Genomic DNA, 21144 nt, shown 5'->3' on the forward strand with positions numbered 1-21144 from the left:
CAAACCAAATTCTTCATGGTCAATTTGCAAGTACTGTATGTGCAAAGAAAGTCAGACAGCCTCTGAATAATCTGAAAGAGGCCAGCTGACACAGAAGGAAAGTTAATTAATCGAGTGCTATTAAAGCTTTCGGTGTACGCTGAATACCAAATGACCCAAGAGTGTAGCTCTGAGCATCAGAGCTGGTTTCTAATGTTTGATCTTATAATGAGGCTCGTTCTTGATGTCACAGTGGATTAACAGACGGAGTATGGCTAGAGCGTTTCAGGTTCAGGTCATAACTTGTGTGAAGCCCTACCTCAAACTTTGTGAAGAAATAAAAGAGGTTTTAGGTCATCTTCAAAGAAAGCTCAAACTTTTTTCTCTTTCAGTTGGACGCTGACCGAGACGAGGAGGAGGTCTTCTGTGACATCGGCATGACTTTGGACAATAAGCTGTTTCCCTCCAAAGAGCCTGCAGCTGGTAAGAAGAAAATTTGTTTTTGTAAAGCACTGAGACACCTCAAGGCATTTTATGGTCACACATAAAACTAGTATTATCCCTAATAAGCCTTTAAAGAAGGTAAACAGCACCAATTAATATAAATGTAACTGCTCCTGTCTTGTCTAAATCACAAATACGTCTCTTCGGGACAGATTTCTGTCTTTATCATGATTTGTTCCTACAATCTGACACCTCAAATGAGAACAGGATTGAAAACAACCAACCTCATGAACATATCAAACTGCCAATGAGACAACTAGGATGGGCTGTGTTAGCGATCATGTAGTTTTGGCAAATAAAACATTTATAATTAATTAAAACATGTTTATGTGTTGCAAAAAAGATGAATGCAAGAGCTAAATGCAGAATAAATCATATGTATAAAATATCCAGCTTATATAAAAACTCATGTTCTGTTCTCGTTCATGCTCCCTGGAAGAAAACGTTGCAAAAGGAAAATCCAAATCGTCATTTTCCTGAGATCATCACCCCGATCTTTGCTTGGTTTTGATTGATCTACTCGTGAAACAGCGTTTGCTAACTTTAATTTAAGGCTATAAAGTAATTCACAGTATAAACACGCTTAGCAGAACAACTGGTTTTAAATTACTGTTTATGTACAGTTATGGATTATAGAAAGCTAAAAGTTGACTAACAGACCAACCCTCCTCTGAATTAGTTAACGTGATTACAAAAATGCAAGCATAGGTATATTCAACTAAATATATATATGACTATATCAAAAGGGAAACTTTTTATGAATGAAGTGACTTAGCCCTGTGATGTCCAGGGTCACACTGCCTCTGGCTTTAGGACTGCTGGGATAGATATTCCAGTCTTAATAATAAACACATGCACTCACCAAATCCTCATTATGCGTCTTCTGTTAACAAATTTGCCCGAAGACTAAAGCTAGAGATATTTCCTGTGTATTTTTATTCTATTTCATTTTGTTAAAGTATAAATTATAAAAGAAAATCTAATACATGGTTCACTCCATTTTTATCAACGCAGTTTCTCAGGAACGCCTTGAGGGAATCTTTTCATATTCGGCACAAATGTTTGACCAACAATTTCTCATCAGCTCATCTTTGAATCCAATTTCAAGAGGTCAAGAATTACCGTTCAGTGTTTTATATTGCTCAGGAACAGTGGGAGGGATTGTGACCGTGCTTTATATTTGGTCTGATAATGAATGGGTGAAACCTTGGATGGCCACCTTGATGGCCATCTGTGGAGTCCACATTTTGGATTTTACAATTACTTTGCAGCAACTCTGAACACTTAAGACAGTGTCGGTGCCTGCAACTCTGTCAATCAACTTTAACTACTCATGTGAACAAAAACTAGTAACTGTGTGTGGCAGAGAGACAAATGTGAGGCTGTATAATGAAGAGGAAGGCGATGTTTACAGTAATAGATTTTTAATGATGATGAAAAGGCTGCAGTTGACTCAAACCCCATCATACCTACAGTCCCTCTAAAAAAATATGCTCAGGCCAAACGTACATGTGCACAGTGCACAAATGCTTCTCCAAAATAGTCCACATTCATAAGAAGGAAAAAAAGTGAAAACCAGAAACATCACCCACCAGCTGCCTGCTTACCACACAGGTCGGCATAGCAACCAGTGAAGCAGGGTTATCCGTGCTTTGTGAGAAACACAGAATCAACAAGGTTAGACTCAGCCTGAGCACTCAGACAGTTACAGGTTATATATTATGTAAAACCTGACGATGTACTGTCGGAGACGCTTTCCCGTCGGGACACACGTCATGTTTGAGTGAAAGGTACAGTGTGATCAGTCAGTGCCCTGCAGGTGTTTCTCCACCGATTTCATAAGTGATAAACAACAAGTTTTGGTTAAAATAAAAATATTACCATTGGCACTGATCTGGCAAAAAGTATCTGGTTTTGTTTGCAGAGCTCTTATCAAATTTACACCTACGCTTTATTAACATAAAATGTGCCCACACAACACATTGTTTTTTTGTAGAGCAAAGTTTGCATAAATCTACTGAATCATGTTTTGGTAAACTGGTTGGTAAATGTGTTAATAGTGGTTCCGTTACTTTTTGTATGTCGCAACAAGACTGAAAATGTTTACTGAAGCTAAAAGCTGATGACTCCTGGATCCAGAAATATAAATAGATCCATATTAGTTTGTGACATCTTCTTGAGAATATCAAGAAAAAAGCAAAATAGTTGAAAGCATCCGATAAATAAAGCACTGGAAATACTGGAGTGGAAGTGTGTGATGGGAGACTCTGGGTCGTAGAGAGGGTTGTATGCTACAGGGATTACAAAGCCTTCTGAGAACATCTTGTGTCCGTGGGACTTTATAAATATAACTGACTAGGAAATCTGCTAGCTTAATGCCTGTGATTCATCATATCATGTTACATAGCTCAGACACAGCTGTGCCACAGCAGGAAGCAGAGTAGGGATTCAAGGGACAGATTATAAGCACTGGCTATTTGACAACCAATCAAACTGCCCGTTTTCCTGGATATTTGCCTGCAGTGAGGAATTGAAGTCTAATTGACCCTCAGACCACCCATATGCCCGCTTTCCATCACAATCTGTACATTGAGTGATAAAGGCCAATCAGTTAATATGACTGAGGAAGGCCAACATTCCCACAATCCTTCACATCAAAATTGCCTCTTGCAACTTGACAGCTGCCTGACACACTTCTGCTGATCCTCACAGCACACTTGAGAGCAGTCTGCTTCACAGCACAACTTAAAAATAACAGAAATAGGAGGGAAACTGTACCTCACACTACTTGAGCGATGCAGAATCTTCAAAAATGGTTGCTCCAAATGATCTTTGCAGGAATCGGATCTTTATTAAGTAAAAATATTATACTACCAGTAGACTCTCACAAAGATTGCATATGTACGATAATTAATGTGCCCTTTCAGATGCATTTATATGTGTGTACATGACAGAGACTCCCAGTAGGTGTTAACCCAGGAATCAAAAGAAAAAGCAAGAGGAGTGCATGCAGTGTGAAAGATTTATTTTTGTAACACGCTTAAGAAGAAAAAAGAGATCTCCGGGTCACGTGGGTGTGCATTTTCGCTTCAACTTTACTGTTTCGTGGATCAGCGGATGCCTTTAATCTGCACCAATCTGCTGATGTAGAAGAAGATGCGGGAGACAAAACGATCAAGTGAAAGCTAAAAATAAATAGGCTGAAGTTAAGGTCACATCTAAAGATTGCTGCTCAGTCCATCTGCTGCTCCTAGTACCAGAGGAGGAGAGGGGAGGCCGCTGCTGTCCCGCAGCCTCACCTCCTACGTGATTATTACGGAAGAAAAATGTCCTCTCCAGTGGATATTAAGCATACTCTCTATTCTACTGCAGATGTATGCATGCCAGACTCAAGTGCTGCTGACAAGTGTGGCCTCTACCTCCTGCACGTCACTGGTTCCATCACAGCAAAACAAAACCCTCCACACAGTCATACCTCAGCCGCTCCCTTTGCAGGGGCAAAATGCACTCTGACATGTTGCCGGCTCTTAGATTGTGAACTGTTTATCATAATGCATCTAAGAAATTCTCGTCTCCCTCAAATCCACTTGACGGTCTGAAGCTGTATCATCACACAATCTAACTCTGTTCTCTAATCAGCAGGCACTGAAAAAAAAAACCTGTTGAGGGGAAGTGTTGTTCACAGCCCATTTCCACTGTGGAAGGGGATGACGTTGCCATGTGTTTGAATTTATCACTGCATCTTCTCCTGTCTGCTTTCTGACAGCAGGAACTTCAGGCTCTGTTCAGGTTTAGGTGTTTATGATAGCAAAATTAACTTAGATGTATGCTGTTATGTTACATGCAAAATGCAGACGTGCACATGTCCTCTGCAAAATGAAAGTGGCTTGTGATTGTGCAATCTGTGTGTAATATATGTAAAATCTACACATGTCAAACAAAAGAGGAAAGTTTGTACTTTTCTGTGTTTGCAGTACTGGAAGTATTGAGACATTTTACGTAGTGTCTGTTATGTTTGTGGACCTTATATTGTGAGTTACTATTGCTGTTGGACCTATAAATGACCAAATCTGAAAAAGAGTTGGTAAAGAGGATGTAATCAGCCAATACTCACAAGCTTGGTTAGCAAGCAGCATCTAAAAACTGTACAAGGACAATGCACTGATACAGACATCTGCTAATCATGCTAAATACCATACAAATAAACAGAAACACAGCCTTCTTTGAACTAAATATTATTTAAGTCACTGAATCAATTTACAGAGGTGAGGCTAAGCAGACACCTTCCTCTGTGTGCAAATGCGTCAAACCTGGCATGACCCTAAATCTCAGCCTTAACAAAATCCAAACGCATGGAAGCATTTATTGATAAAGTTTTGCATTTTAATGTGCGAGTATATAGGAACTGATTCACTTTTGAAGACAGGCCTGAATCCTAATTCGAGGATCTTCAGTTTCTGGCACTTTTCCATTGGTTTTACTTTTCAGCTTTTGATGTCAGCTCTTGTGTGCACACCAGTATTGGATGTGGGTTGTACAGTGAAGCTTCTGTAGATCTGGCTTGTTCCTGCACATAGGATGCTTTTATAGGAAAAACTTCTAGGAAGTTTGAAATTGCATGAATGCCCATCTTAGGGAAGATGCTGGTGTTACGTGGCGCTTCCTCTGATGGTGGGGGTTTTTTTCCTGTTGAAAACTTAAAATTGCACAGAAATAGCAGTGAAAGGTAGTAGATAGAGCAAAAATGATGATGCAAATTAGACCTCGTTTATACAAAGATTAATATTTAATTTCTTTTTTTTTTTTGCCAGGTTTATGATATTTAAGGTTTCCCAGTAAAATCTTGCATCAAATGGTTTTCATGTAGCAAAGTGAGTAAAGTACATTAGACTGTATTCCCTCCTGATGATGCCAATAGTGGAGGGAATTTGCTGAGCATCAAGACTCTGATTAATAATTTTAAACCTAAAAGTAATGAAAATAATATAAAATAAAAAATACATTTTACATGGAGATATGTTAATCACTGTTTGGCTCAGCCTCAAAATCTAATGCACAGTGACATAAATAACAAGAAACCAAATGACGTTTTTAAGATTGTTGTGGATTTTTCTGTCTGCAGGTCCCAGTGAGCTGGATCTCAGTCTTCTTGGTGAAACAAGCAGTCTGGCAGATGTTGCCTGTAAGGATGATGAGGTAAGATCGCAACAATGAAAACTATCTGTTTGACTTTTTTTCTGGTGGGATTTAAAAGCTTCAACAATAACTACGTTTTCTGCTCCACTGGGTTTTGCAGAAGTTTAAAAAAAAACAACTTTTCACATGAATAATATAAAATATGTAAAATACTAAATTACAGAATCAAATTACATTTTCAGAAATGGCAAACAGTAAACCCATCATCTGAAACGCTGAATGACTGAGCGCTGAAAAAGCCTCAAGATGGTGAATATTGTTGTGTAATGCTTGGCTGCCATTCAGACGAGCTTCATTCCTCCACACTCTCCTGCAGTCAGTAAAGTGTAACCCTGACCTCCATCTCATTTCCCGCCTCCAAATGTCTGGAAACAAATTGCCTGTCTCTCTCGGTCGGTTCGCCTTTCTTTGACTTCATTCTTCCAACTTTTTTTTCCCTTTGAAGTGTTTATGAAGGTTGTTTATTGTTGTGTAAGTTTTCCAACCAGGCAGAGTTTTCTGGGTATAGACACTCTCTCAGCAGCACACCTCTTCACGTTTATTCAGTCCATTGAATTCACACTTGGGAGCTGCTCCTGACTGACTCCATTTCTTGTTGGCTGCTCAGCTGTGTTGGATTTGGGAGTATTTTTCTCAGCAGTAATTCACTCATAGTGGGATGAAAGGCTTTTTCAGTCTCCCCCCTCCCTCTCTTCTTCTCCTGTTTAATAAGATACACCTTTACGTTTTAAAGTCTGTTTTTATTCACGCCTTTTGTATTTTTCTTCAGGAGCATCAGTAAAGTTGGTGTAAAGATTCATCAGCAGGGGGATTTAAATCCTGGGGTTGCTTGAACAGGAACAAAGTATTTTTAAATGGAAAGCACCACCTACAGCTTTTACTTTTGTTACTTGTTACTATTGGCTACACCACCTTTCAGTTTCACCTAACGAGAACAGTAACTTTTTGACCACATTTGTGTTACATATTTGCCTCCTGCTCTATTGACTTTACTTCATTTCATGTTGATAGCTCTTTAATTTCCCTCAGAGTGAAAGCTGAAGCCAAAATAAAATTGAGTTGTTGCTGTTTTTTTCGGTTTGTCACACTGTCATCATTCTCTTTTGTAATGCGCTGCTACTTTTCTCAAGTTCTACATCTCTTATTGGTACTTCTGCTCTACACATCTAGCAATCACCCAAATACAAATGTGCACTCCACCGATGTTGTTCATTCGACTGGATACCCAAACAACATCGCTGTAATCTAACAAAGCTTGACAGGATCTTTCAGGATGAATGGGGCAAAGTGCCTGAATCCAGACAGGCTTGTGGAGATTTCACCTAGCCCACAGTCCTGATGGATCAGCTGATACAGCTGATAATCTCAGTGCTGGCCCAAATCGCTTGATGGCCCAGTTTATACCCTTCTAAACATCCAATTGCGAAATATATTGAGTGCAATATTTAAGTCACTTTAGCTGTTTAAGTTGCTCCTGTTCCTACTATCAGCTTTGCATAGAAGCAACTCAGCTCAACTCAACTATCTGCTTTAAGCTGATAGGAATGCAATAGTAACTCAAATAATCAGCTATTACAACCATATGCAGAAGAGCATCGTTGACGCAGATAGGCTACAAGAGCAGAAGACCACACTGGTCTCATGAGTCTCGATTTCTACTCTGACATTTAGAAGGTAAGATCAGAATATGGTACAAACATCCATCTAAGTTGGTGGCAGTGGTGTAAGCGTGTCAGGGATAATTTTTTTGGCACACCTTGGATCCCTTAGTATCAGCTGACCATTGTTTAAATGCCAAAGCCTACCTGAGTATTGTTTTTGATTGGTGAGTGTTTATGATGGGAGAACACTTTATGTCAACTATAATGGTCTTGGCTGAACTGAAAGAAACAACAAATTGTAAGGGGGTACAAGGGACGAAACACTCAAAGCCAAGAATAAGCAAAGAAAATGGTGCATCCCTAAGAAACATCAAACACTGGAGCTACAAAAAGGGCTGGTGTCTAAGAGACATCCATTTATCAGCTTTCTGAGATGGACCTAGTACATTGTCCTAAAGTTCTTCTCAGCCAGACACACAGTGTCTATACAGTTAAAATTATTGATATCCTTATTATCAGCCTCATAAACAGAATTACTCTCACAGCTGGTTCTCTGAGACCTGAGAGCCAGAATACTGCTGAGTGTCTCCAGAGCTTCATGGCCAGCTGCGATTTCCTAATAAAACAATCTTTGTCGTGACGGACAAAAGCGAACTTCATGTGAGGATGGTCAATAATTATTGACTGATGTCACGTAGTCGCTTCGAGACCAATGATAAAGTCCGCTCAGTGAGGGAACCGTAAAACGGACATTGCTGCCGGCTCACTGAAGTCAGTGATTCTCCCATTTAACCCTTCCTGTGTGGAGCGGTGACACAGTTCTGCCTCTGCAGTCGAAAGGCACCGTGCCACCTTGTCAACCCATATTTGTGCCCCCAAATATGAAAAGGAGAAAGACTTTGTTAGAGTGTGGACGAAGGAAGGTTGCAGACGAGGGAGACATCGAGACAGAGTGGCTATTTTTGGTCTCTGGTGTCAAATGTCTTGGATGCTTCCTCCAATTATTTCTGACTATCTCTAATTTATTCATGATGGAGGGACACCTACTGTACAGGTATATTTTCTAAGGTACTAATTTTTGGTTTGAGGTTCTTAATCCCTCTTGGTTACTGGCACATCTAAATAATCTAAATATTATTTCTATCATTTTTAGGAGAAATAACAACAGAAAAACAAAAAGCAAACAGCAAAATGAGAAGGGAAGAAGGGGTTATAGTGGGACATCTTTGTGCTTCATCACAGTAACCTTTGTATTAGATGTGTCTCTGTAGACTACTAGCCATGGTTGTGCTTTGAGTGATATGGATTAGTAGTTACCCTGGTAAACAGTAATAAGTAATGCTATACTTTTAATTACATCGTAATTAAAAGTACGTAATGCAACTTATTAAATGTGATTACTTTTATATCAAACTATTTAAACTGGTGAAAAATGCAGAGAAATCCTCTAACTGCTGTGAATGTTTCCTTTTGTCATATTCTGCTGTGTGAATGGTCGATTAATTTGACCAGATACAAAGGCAGGATGCACAAGACAGGCATGAAACTCAAAGCAAGCCTTTAATCCTGTTAATCCAGAAAATAAACAAAAATGCATCTGCTCACATGAATCGGAGGAGAATGCAAGTATTTCAGAAAAGAATTTCCTTTCAGGGGATTTTTAGAAATGTAGTCAGTGACATTAAATGGGTACTGTCCAGAAAAAGAACATTTTTTGATCGTAACATGTTGGAAAATCTGCTTTGAAAAGTTTGAAGCTTACAGCCGACGTAGTCAGCTTGGAGGAAACAGTTACAGTTTCAAGAGCCAAAAAATGAAAACACAAAACATTTCAACTTACTCAGCAGCCTTAACCACAAAGTCTCCACTGTTCATCTGCATATTTGCTATGTTGCAAACACAGCTATCTCCAGGTTAGAGATGTCTTGACAGACTTTCATATTTAGCAATCTATTATAGTTTTAGCTGATAAAGGCCAAAAACATTTAAAAGAATAGACTTGACATGCACAAATATGGAATATCGTGTACTGAAGCAACATGGTTCATTATACAGTAGGACCCGCTTTTTAAATTGGTAACCTCTTGCAGACGTGTGCATCGTTACAACGATCAAAACTTTTCAGCTTGTTGCAAATGAGAAAAGTTTGACAAGAGCACTACTAATTTAAAAAGAGCATTGGATGTTTTTTTCACCTCAGTTGTTAATTACACAACAAAAGTAACAAGAACACTTCTAACATGATCTAACGGAGCTCGATCCCTGCAGGGAACTAGAGGAGATTACTGCGGTGACTGTTGGTTTCTTTAAAGGTGAAATGTGTGTAATGGCGTCTTTTGCTTTCATCATTATTATGCGCAGGACAATCATTCCTCAGTCGATGTGATCGTATCTGTTAATCAACATGACAGTTCAGTATTGTGGTCCTGTGGTTTGAAAAGCTGAGATGACAGCCACAGTTTAATTAGATTATACAGATGACTCATGAAGAGAGTCTCATGTGAGGGAATTGGTTTTAGAAATGAAGATGGATGGAGAGGCATCCTCCACTGCTGCTAACAAAGTCATCATCCTGTTTCGTCTGAGGGATTTTGAGCCCCACTGGTGGGGTCGCATCTAGACGTGATGATGTCAGCCCGGATGCCACTTTGGAAGCGGCAGAGCAGGCTGTACTGGGTCAATAAACATCGGCGGTAAACTCCAGCTTCCAGTCAGGAGTTTCCAGTGTTCTCCTCAACACAGCGGTTTGCTGCGGAGGCAACATTAAGAATGGGGATGGTATGTGAATAGATAGGCCGTTAAGAGAGCAGGCACCATGGTGGGCATGGAATTTGCACAAATTTGCAATAAACCGTTGTCCATCACAGGCAACAACCAGCATCCCCAGCATGGTGTATCATTAACAGACTGCAGCTGCTGTCCTGCACCACTGAGATACTGAGGAGATCTTTTGTCCTCTGGACCACATAGCCCACATCACAGAAGGGGAAAAGAGACAGAGACAATGACTTGTTGCCATGACTCTCTACAAACCAGCACCAAGTCTCTTGATGCTGGTTGCAGTAGCAATTTTTTCTTAATCTGGTTTTGTGTAAAATCTTATGACAGTTTCTATATAGATATTGCTCCATAGAGGAACATTTCTCTATCTGTATGATCTATATCTATCCAGATGATGATCTATATGATTGCTTCTTGTATTATTTGTCTGTATGGTAGCAACCCTTCAGACTACCTGCACCTTAACTTACCTCACCTAGTAAGCATTGCACACATCCTCTAACAGGGACAGGTCTGGTTAGTGATAAACTTAGACTGTCACTTCAATATTGTAGTTTCTCACTTTTTTGTTTGGTTTCATCCATCTACCTACCTACGTATCTATCCATCTATCAGCATGTCTGTCTGCCATCATGTAAAAAAAGAGTACCCCATAATTCAGTTGCTTGTTGCTCCACCTTTAGTATCATTAACTCAAAGTAATCATTTCCTGTGTAACTATCAGTTTCTCACATGGTTGTGGAAGAGTGTTGACCCACTCTTCTTTACAATGTTGCTTCAGTTTGTTGAGGTTTGAGAGCATTTATTTATGCACAGCTCTCTTAAGGTCCTGCTTCACCATTTCAGTTAACTGGACCATTGCAAAACCTTATTTTTGCTGTGCTTGGAATCATTGTCCTGTTGCACTTTCCCTAAACTTTAGCCAGGCTTTATCTGTCAGACAGATGGCTCAGAATGCTCTGACTCTAGAATACTTTGGTATACAGAAGAGTTCATGGTGGACTCAGTGACTCCAAGGTGCACAAAATAAGCCCAAATCATCATCCCTTCACGACCTTGCTGGACAGTTAGTATTACGTATTTGCTGTTATGCTTTGTTTAGTTATCTTCACAAACAGAATGTTCCATCCGGAGGGCATTGTTCCAGAGGTCTTGTGGTTTGTTTGGTGGTTTGTACAAAGTTTGTGCAACTTTGTGAACCTAAGCCATGCTTCCATGTTCATTTTAGAAAAGAGAGGCCTTCTCCTTGAAACTCTTCCAAACAAGCCATAATTGTTCAGTTTTTTTTTTCCCAAAGTATTCTCGAGCATTGCACAGTCTGACCAAACTGCTTTCACAGAGCTGCTCACACAGGCTGGTAATTTGGCTAGCAGCACCCAGTTGCTTCTTATACTCTTCTTATACCCTGTGGAATCAGCAATGCTGTACTGTGAAAACTTTATTACATGACTGTATCTATTCATTTCTTAACTTTCCACGTGTGGCATCAATAGATCAAAATATAAATTTGTCCCCAACTTTGTTTCATGACCAAATCTCGTGACCAGCCTCTGCTGTACTTTGTCATGACATAAAGTAGGGCTGTGCGATATGACCAAAATCTCAAGAATGCTATCATCCCGATAACGATATAAATCACAAAAATGTAACATTTTCTGTAAATTCTGTGAATCTCGGGCAGCTCGACTTGCGGGAAGTCTTTCCAGCTGGAGTCGAGTGTTTTAACCGATGCATGAAACGAGACATTTTTAGACATAAGTTGTAAGGGCCGCCGTTTTCTTTGTGAGTATTTATTACACGGCGTGCTGCGGGGAAAAGCCTATTCTAACGTTTGAGTCTAAGGTTTATTTTTTAGCACCTGGCGGCTCTTTTTTAATTCTCATCCGTAATTAATCTGCTCTTTCACGTGACTCAGTTTATTTTGAAAAGTCTCAACAGGATCTTGAGCTTTATTGTGAAAGGTTTGTGTGGAACATAAACAAGCGGACACGCGATGCTGTTACCGTCGTTGTTGCTAACGACAACGCATAAAAACAGGCACTTGTCCGTCTGTAGTGTGGTTACATTAAATATAAGAGAAAGAGAGAACTTTAAGAAATTAATATAGCCACTACAGTGACCATCAAAACGATGAAAAAATATTGCCGTAAACAGTTTATTTTGCGACACCACGAAACAAACGATAGCGTAAAATGAAACGATAGACGTTTTTATGTCGTTATCCAATCTATATCGTTATATGAACAGCCCTAGCATAAAGTATAATTTACAGACATATTTTATATACAAATAATAAAAGGTTGTTGCTGAGGGACACCATGAATTTTCCATACGTCCCACACTCAGATGGATGTTTTATATTAGTTTTTGCCTCATTTATAGGGATCTAAGAAAAAGCCGGATGCCTTTCCAACATCGGTTGACAGTTATATTTGGTAGTGCACAGTGAAGATTCTCATAGAGCTGCTCATACAGACACAAGCTTTAGGTTTTGAGATGTTTGTGTAGGAGTATGTGTTTGTGACATCTAGCAATAACATACAGTCTTCACATCATGAGAATTTAAAAAAAATGTTGTCTTGTTGTTGTTGGTGGATTTTACAGCGGCTCGTGTGTGGTTACCTGCATGTTTCAGCTCCATCACGTGGACTCAATGCTCGCTGTGCATGTGTTTCTCTCTGAGTCATCAGACCAGTTGGTGTACCCACATGCCAAGCTGGCTTGTCGTTGGCACCCAGCACTCCCCCACACTGACGGCATTTATTTAACAGGAACAGTGCTCTCCTTCACTTTACGTCACATCTCTGCTCTTCTCCAATTTCAGCTTCACATTGACCTCGCCGCAAAAAGCCAAACGTATAAATCATAACCAGGCGACAGAGCAATGTGAAGTCAAGAACCAGTAATAGATGGAAACATAAAGAGAAGTCATCCTTCCTTTAGTCAACAGTCTGCAGTTGATGTTTAGCTGCTTTCTGATGTGTTTCCTGGCAGGCAGCCCGATCTCTCTACGACTCTCCGCACTGCAAACTGCTCCATAAAACACAAGAACAACTCATCTTACTTTACTTCTCTAAGAATTGAACAATACAGTATGTTTCACATGAAATCCAGGTAACAACTGAGACTTTAGCAGTTCACCTTAGGGCAGGGCTGCCCAATCCCGGTCCTCGAGAGCTACTATCCTGCAGCTTTTAGATGCATCCCTACTCCAACACAGCTGAATCAAATGGTTTGATTACCTCTTCAGCATGCCATCATGTTTGGCAAAGGCCTGATAACAAGCCATTCATTTGATTCAGGTGTGTGGGAACAAGGATGCATCTAAAAGCTGCAGGACGGTAGCTTTCGAGGACCGGGATTGGGCACCCCTGCCTTAGGGTGTAAGAAATGAAAGAAAGCTTTGCTGTTAATAACCAAACCAAATAATGTTTTCATAGACTGAAAAAAGCTTGTTGTGTTCTAATAAACACCAAGTTATAAAGAATTAAATATAAAGAAGTTAAAGTTAAATCAAATTGACTAACGTGTATTTATCCAAAAGGCACAATTTTGTATGTATAACATGCAACTATTTTAGCTTTTATCAGTACTTTAAAATCATTGCTGAAAAATACAAAAAATTCAGGCTAAGGTCTGGTTTAGGTTTAAAACCAATCTGCTGGGTTTAGGAAAAAAATCACGGTTTCCATTAAAATGACTAATTTGATAATGTGTGGATGCTTTCGTCACACTGCCAAAGTTAGGGAATGATTTACACAATTTTAAATGCAAAAACACTGATTGCTGTTTAGACACAGAAAACAAGCAGCATCCACCCTCACTGTGTTCTTATTTGGATTTGTGGCTCTAACTAAAGGTGTGTGCTAAAGGCGTATGGTTACTAAAGGTCATTTGTTTGAAAGGACAGTCTCTAATTACATCTGACTGACTTATAAACCACTCGTATTTTTGTGTTGTAGGATGATGATCTCATACAGATATTTGAACCTGTGTGTTTGATTACGGTTCAGTAACATTTTTGACTAAGGATCTGTGATACACCTGTTAGACAAGTTATTTGCTGGCTAACAGAGAGTTCACACAGTATTTAGGTTCACTTTCAATGTTTTTCTCTCAAATGTGAGGTTGGAGGCTCAGTTTTCTCACATGCCTTTTGGTGGGAACTGAAGAAAAGTATGGAGGTGATTAAGCATATAATGTATTGTTTAGACTAGAGACAATTGTCTTTTTTTTTTAAATGTGTTGAGTCAAGACTTGAATAGTTTCTACTGCCAACAAAACACTAGTGAGGAGCTCATGTTTGTTTTTTTCTTTACACTCCTACAAGCAGGTGCTTGACTGACTTACAGTTTTCTGTGTCCTTTTGAAATTATTCATTTGAATTTCTTCATCTCAACCTGTAGTAATTGCTGATAATATTTAATGAACTAATGAACATTTATTTAAATAGCACTTTTCGCATACATAAAAGTCACAAAGGGCTGAACAACAGTTACAACACAATATCAAAAGTGACCCATGTTAAAACAGAGTAAAAATAATTAAAAACATAGATTAAAAAAAAAAAAAGAATGCAAGCAGAAGGAAAAGGGTTTTTTTAAGACTCCAAAGACTCAGCTGATCTGAGCTGGAATGGTAGACTGATCTGGAGCCTTAGTGCTAGGCTCTTCCTTAGCTTTAGTCTTATACAAGGGATAACCAAAAGACCTTAGACAGTGAGCAACAGTGCATTTCACAAGAAGCTGAGATAAGTAGTCCGGAGCATGTCCATTTACTGCTCTGCATGATGCAAGTGTGAGAATTTAAAAATGAATTCCAAAATCAACTGGGAGCCAATGTAAAGAGAATAAAATCAGTCTTATGCAAGCTTGCTTGCTGAAGTGTGTAGGAGTCTGGCACCAGCATTTTGTATCGCTTAGAAGTGTGACAGAGATGATTTGTCTAAGCCAGTATAAAAGGCATTACAATAACTCAGGTGTAATCATACTAACGCATGAGCATTTTTCTCTAGTTCAGAGGAGAAGACTACAGCTCACAACTGAAAATGGCCTCAGTTTTGTCACAGTTTAAAACAAGGCAATTATTGGAGAGCCAATCACTAATCCGGGATGAACAATCAGGGTGGACAGTCAATCCAGCTGGTGGGACATGACCAGCTGAATGTCATCAGCATGGAAATGATAAGAAATGCCAGAAAAAGACTGAATGATGAAAGAGAACAACAGGGGACCCAGGAATGAACCTTGTGGAACCCAAAGGTTAAACAAGCAGTGTAGCAGGAGAAGTTTCTCACCCTAGAAGAAGAAGTCCTTTCAGATAAATAGGAGGAAAATCAGTCTAGTGCTGATCCAGCCAAAACTTTTAGCCTATTAAGTAAAATATTGTGGTCAACGGTATCAAAGGCCGCACTGAGGTCAAGCAAAATGAGCACAGAACAATTCCCTGCATCAGATCCCATTACAAGATGATCACAGAGACTGAAAAGAGCAGTTTCAGTGGAGTGTCAGCCCCTCAAACAGTCCTAAAATAATGAATAATGACCTCAGTGTATCTCCATTCCTTATACTTTCAAATTAATGTCTAAAAGGGTCCCTGCTCTTATACCAGAAGTATCACACCTGCGATACTGTCACCTGTGTTCGAGTATTCATTTTATCCATTTTTCTCATCACCTATTCAGGTCTTAATGTTCCTGTCTGCTTCTGCCTTCATCGGACTGTTAAATCATAAGAATTAAACACATTATAATGGTAGCACTTGAGTAATTAGTAGGTAATGCATGCCAGAGTGATCCAGATGGCTGAAGCTGAGGAGCATAGTAATGAAAAGGAAAATCTGCACAAATGACACTTGGGATTTTTTTTATTTTAGTTTATTATTTTTAACAGGCTGAAGCAGTTTGCATCCACTTAAAGTGACAAAGTTTTCTAGCCAGCTTTAGAGCTCAATTTGCCGTGAGGTCGTTGCTCTGCCATCACAGTTTACTGAGAGACATTTCCTCAAGGCTAGCACCATGTGATTGCTCTGTAGGGACACTCAGCCCAATCTCTTTTTCAAATACATACTTTATCTCTTCTAGAAGATGGTTTACAGTCTGTCTGAGCTACAGTGTTGCAAATCAAATATGTTTATACCCAATCTGAACAGCCAATACAACATCCTGGGTACCTGTTTAAAATAGGGGAAAACAGTCTATACTTTCAGGCAGCATCTCTATGTTGTTGCTCATGAACAGCGCCAATAGTTGTACAACAAAAAAAAAAAGGGAAAGCACAAACCTTGAGACCTCGCTCTCCCTCACAGTGCTTTCAATCATGCCACAAAATTGCTGTTAACATCAGGTTGTCAGTTTCAGGAAGTTGCTGAACAGTCAAACACAGACACCCCTAATAGGACATCAGAAATATGTCGAGGTAGGAGTGATTTCCAGAATCACCATCTGACAAGCAGTTCACACAAAGAAGAAGAAGAAGCCTTTTTCTGTGTTCTTTTGTCGAATGCTATGGGCATGACCAGCGGTATATGGACAACCTGTGTTTTTGACCTTGCTTCTACAGGATTCAATCTTTCAGCATGACAATTCCCTTGTGTACAAACCTGGAGCTATTAACAAGTTGTTTTTGAGCATGATGTCTGGCCTTCACGCAGCCCTCACCTCAGCCTAACCCATTACCTTTGAGGTGAACTACCAGAGAAACTTTGGCAGCCAATATCGCACCAATTCTCCTGCGGTTGATCGAAAGTAACCTTGTGCAGGCAGGGCCGAAAACCTGAAACCAGAAGTCTGGATGATTGTAGTAGCTTGTTTAATGCTATCCAAGTCTCACAGCTGTGGAAATTCACTATCCTCTTTCAAATGTGCTTATTAAAACTCATTATTTGATGGAATTTTCTAAACTACTTCTCACCTTCTTAGATTGTTTTTGAAAGTAGCTATTACTATTAATTATGGGTGTATCTGTTTATAAACAAATACACTGGGGCATATGTGGAAAGCATGTGGAGCTGCACAAACACAGTATTTGAAACATATTTTGGAAAAATATGAACATAAATAAAACCTAAAGACCTTTATTTCTCACTTTCTTCCAGGTTGAAGAGGAGGAAGAAATCGGATACGCCGAAGGAAACACAGAAAGTGAGTTGAGGAAATAACTGCTATTTGATTTTCAGTTTAAAAAGGAGCAAAGTAACACTCTTCCTACTTTTCCACCATAGTCCCTTTTGCCTGCAGTCGACTCAGTCTAGCATTTCATCACAAAATGTTTCATCTCAGTAAATGCCAAGTGTCATGTAACCATTTTTCACCACAATGAACCGCTCCCTGCAGCCGTGTATGTGTGTGTGTGTGTGTGTGTGTGTGTGTGTGTGTGTGTGTGTCAGCACTGTTCTGCATCAACAGTATTGATTGTGTAATACGAGGGGAGGCTCATCTGTTGATTCACTGTCGCCACTTAGACCTGATGTTTATCTCATTATCCAACAGTACAAACTGTTTTCATTATTATGTTACTGGTATGATTCTTGCTACCAACCCAGCCATGGGGAAACCGTGTGCCAGTGTACTCATGATAAATGAGGAGGGTTGCGTCAGGATGGGAATCTTTGCCAAATCAAGCATGCAGCTCATCAGGAATGTGACTTCTGTAACGGATCATTCGGGCACTGGGTTAAGGACGACCACCCCCTGTGCTGTTTTCAAACAGGGTGGAACTGCTGGCCAAAGGGGGGGGGGGGCTTTTCAGATACAGCAAGAGGAAAGGACAGGAAGGAATAAGAGGAGGATGAGAATAGGAACTTTATATTTAGTGACTGATGTAGTACATGGAGACTTGCAGAGGGTTAGTGACAGAAGAAGATGCTAGGGGCAGGATGGAGGCAGATGTGCCTGTGCCAAATGAAAGAAGAAGATTTTTGCTACCACTTGATATTTTCTATTTGGATTTAACAGTTTTTTCCAGTGATTCCACAAGAGTTATAACTATTAGTGAGCTGTGCCTCCACGGAGCATGAATTTACCAGGATGATGTCATTGCAATTGCCAAAATCATAAAGTTGATCAACTGTGCAAAAGCAGTGTGTCTGAGCACACCTGTATTTACTGCGTGATAAAGTTAGAAGGTTACAGCTTCTGTTTCATGTAAACAAACTGCCGCTGTTTACAAAATGTTTTTCCTCGGAAAACTAAACAGGAAATATTAAAACGCACAAGTCAAATGCTTATCGCTTTAGCTCTGTGCACAAGTATTGCTCACAAAACCTTTCCTACTTAGCATCCGGGGTAATGCATGGGGAAACTGCAAATATATGCTTAATTAAAATTCTGTGGTAGGGTGTAACAACAGAACACACACCATCAGCCAATCACAAAAGGAGGAAAAACACAGGAGACGAATCGGACACACACAAAGGGAGTCTCACCCCTATTGCACATGCTCGATTCCTCTCCTCGTGAATTAGTCCCCTTAGGGGATGAACAGACAACAGGAGGGAGATGTCGTCAGCTAAATAAACTGTGCCATTACATGTTTTGTTATTACTGCGGCTGTATTGCATGTTTTATATTTATGGACACTTTTAATTAAGCCTAAAAAAAAGGTGTTGAGGTTTACTTGTGATGATCAAGGTCAGGTTAGGACAGAAAATGGGCCTTAGAGACACAAGTATATGGGTGTGTGGTTCTGAACCACATGTTAAACTGTGATTTTATTCCCTCTGACAGGTTATTCTACAGAACAGAAGAAACCAAAGGTCATCTTCATGATGGGTAAGAGCTGACAACATGGGCACGCACGGTGATAGAGAGCAGCTGCTGATTGCTCATCAAGCTGCTAGTTAATAATTTACTCTCTCACACACACACACACACACACACACACACACACACACACACACACACACACACACACACACACACACACACACACACACACACAAGTCAGACTAGGAAGTGACAGATATCTTCATCTTACTTGTGTCTGTCAGTAGAAAACAACCCATTTAAACTGATGCGTGTCTACAGTACTTAGAGTTCAACAGCGGTTTGACATTTAGCAATTTATTAGGCACACATAGCCTAAATAAGTCCTCCTTTCAGAGAAATTATGATGACGGAAAGCACGAAGTCTAACGTTACTGATTTGCATATAATTGCACTCTTGGGGCCATTTTCTCAGATTGTGAGAAGACCCAGATCCAGGACTGACAGGCAGGTTTAAATAATGAAAAGCAGGCATTAACTGGCTCCAGAAAGCACATGAAATACAAAAAAGGGGGAAAAAACAAACAAACCAAGAATCTAAAGGGGCACGAGAAGCCCAGAAAGGGAGATGCTGACACGCTGGAAACAAACAGGGGGAAAAGAAAAGTGAACAAGATTAGATATGATTGAAGAATGACACATATTTGGAAACAATCAGGAAATCAGAAGGATGACAAAGAGAAGTTAAAACACAGGAGACACACAATGGGATGAATTACCAAAATAACACTGCAAAAAAAACATGATGTAGCAGGTTCGTCTATTTTGCTGAAATAATTTTTTGTGTGGTGTTAATTACCCTCTGCGCCCTGTACGCTCTGGTGACCCACCACCAAACCGGTCATGCTAAATGATTTTACAGGCAGCATAACGTTGTCCATGCCTTCATCATCTTACAATTTAAAGTGTTTTAAGGCCCGTGTTGTCGTGATTTGGTGCTATGGAAGCATTTTTTATTGTGCCGGACTCCGTGTGCTGTTCATCTGCTCTCTGCAGCATTACATGGATTTCATTTTTAAAAAGTAGTGCATGCATTATTTTTCTTTTCTACTATTTTATTTTCCATGATAGACTAGATCTAAGAGAAGTTTATATCACTTTGTCACCAAACAGAATAATTATCTGTACAAATTGGTTAAAATTAACTAGGTTAAGCTTGTCAAATGTAGGGATTCACTGTTTTTCTTTTTTAATCTGGTTTATAACCACGAGGTATATAAACCCAATATTATCCGTGTCAAAGACAATATATCTGATGGATGCTGTTAACCATGTTGTTAATCAATTAACGGATTCAGATAATGTTAATACAAGTAAAAACGATCACATTAATCAGTGGAAATGGTGCTTATAAGTTGCCAATCTCCTCCATGTGGAACAACCAATATCTTTGTCAGTATTTTTTTATTAACTTGAATCTGCATTGTGACTCTAAAGGCAGCTCTCAGATCAATCTCGTGTGCAAATATATACGCCATCTAAGTAATATTTGTCACAAAATAGAAAAATGCATCATTGCTGTTTCCAATTTGTGCTCAGTGTTACTTCAGCCCCTAGAGGAAGAGGTTTTCAGTTTTTTGTGATCAATTAGTATGCCATGACAGTACAGTGAGGCACTGTGGCTCAGTCTGCTAATTGAAGACACGACAGACGTGCAGGTTAATTAGAGATCTGGGACATACAGACCCTCCATTAACCACCGTCAACCCTGCTACCGTGGAAAAACACTAAAGATACGGTCACCAAAAGGTTATTTAATCAGTAGTCTGAGTGTGTATGTGTGTGTGCGCTCTCTATCACACCCATATATCAGTGCTAAAATCCCTTTTCATGGACTCTCAGGACAAATCCAGACTGATCTGAATTAACACCAGTTTGTCAGAGGATTTGAAAAACAGACGCTGAGCCAGACCAAAAGCTTTTTCACAGCAGCAGCAGATAATTGGAGGAAAATGTCACCCACAAATGCAACAACTGTCACCTACACTCAGATGTGTCTCCCGAACAAATTTTATACCGTATAATGAGAGGTCAGCCAATCAAGATAACATTTAGGATTTCACTCCATTTATAACAATCTGCGACTGTGCTGTCAGGAAAATAAAATAGAAAGTCTAATTTATTAAAACAGAAGTTAACGTATTTAAAAACAAAATAAAAAAGGGAAAATTTGAAAACTGAGTAATTGGGTTTTTTGTTTGTTTTTTTGTATTTTTGCCATTTTAATTTGATGCCAGCAGCATATCTCAAACAAAAGCTGGAGTAGGAACAGCAAAAGACTAAATAGGTTAATAAGTAACATTATTGCAGATGAAATGA

General features: G+C 39.5%; 1 protein-coding gene and 1 long non-coding RNA gene across 2 annotated transcripts in view; one reads left to right on the plus strand and one right to left on the minus strand.

Annotated features, from left to right (window-relative positions):
• ak5 (adenylate kinase 5) overlaps positions 1 to 21144 on the plus strand; it is a 103121-nt gene that overhangs the window by 49692 nt on the left and 32285 nt on the right. Inside the window, exons 7-10 of the mRNA XM_004555225.5 lie at positions 372 to 462; positions 5606 to 5679; positions 17157 to 17202; positions 18787 to 18831. Coding sequence (XP_004555282.3) covers positions 372 to 462; positions 5606 to 5679; positions 17157 to 17202; positions 18787 to 18831 — 256 coding nt within the window. The remainder of the gene's footprint in view (positions 1 to 371; positions 463 to 5605; positions 5680 to 17156; positions 17203 to 18786; positions 18832 to 21144) is intronic.
• Positions 5251 to 13396, minus strand: LOC105940990 (uncharacterized). Its single transcript, XR_001167643.2, has 3 exons — positions 13203 to 13396; positions 12684 to 13091; positions 5251 to 5663 (listed from the first exon to the last, which is right to left on the minus strand). It is a non-coding gene; the product is annotated as an uncharacterized LOC105940990 (long non-coding RNA).

This window comes from Maylandia zebra, linkage group LG18, assembly GCF_041146795.1.
Source record: "Maylandia zebra isolate NMK-2024a linkage group LG18, Mzebra_GT3a, whole genome shotgun sequence".
Taxonomy (NCBI): domain Eukaryota; kingdom Metazoa; phylum Chordata; class Actinopteri; order Cichliformes; family Cichlidae; genus Maylandia; species Maylandia zebra.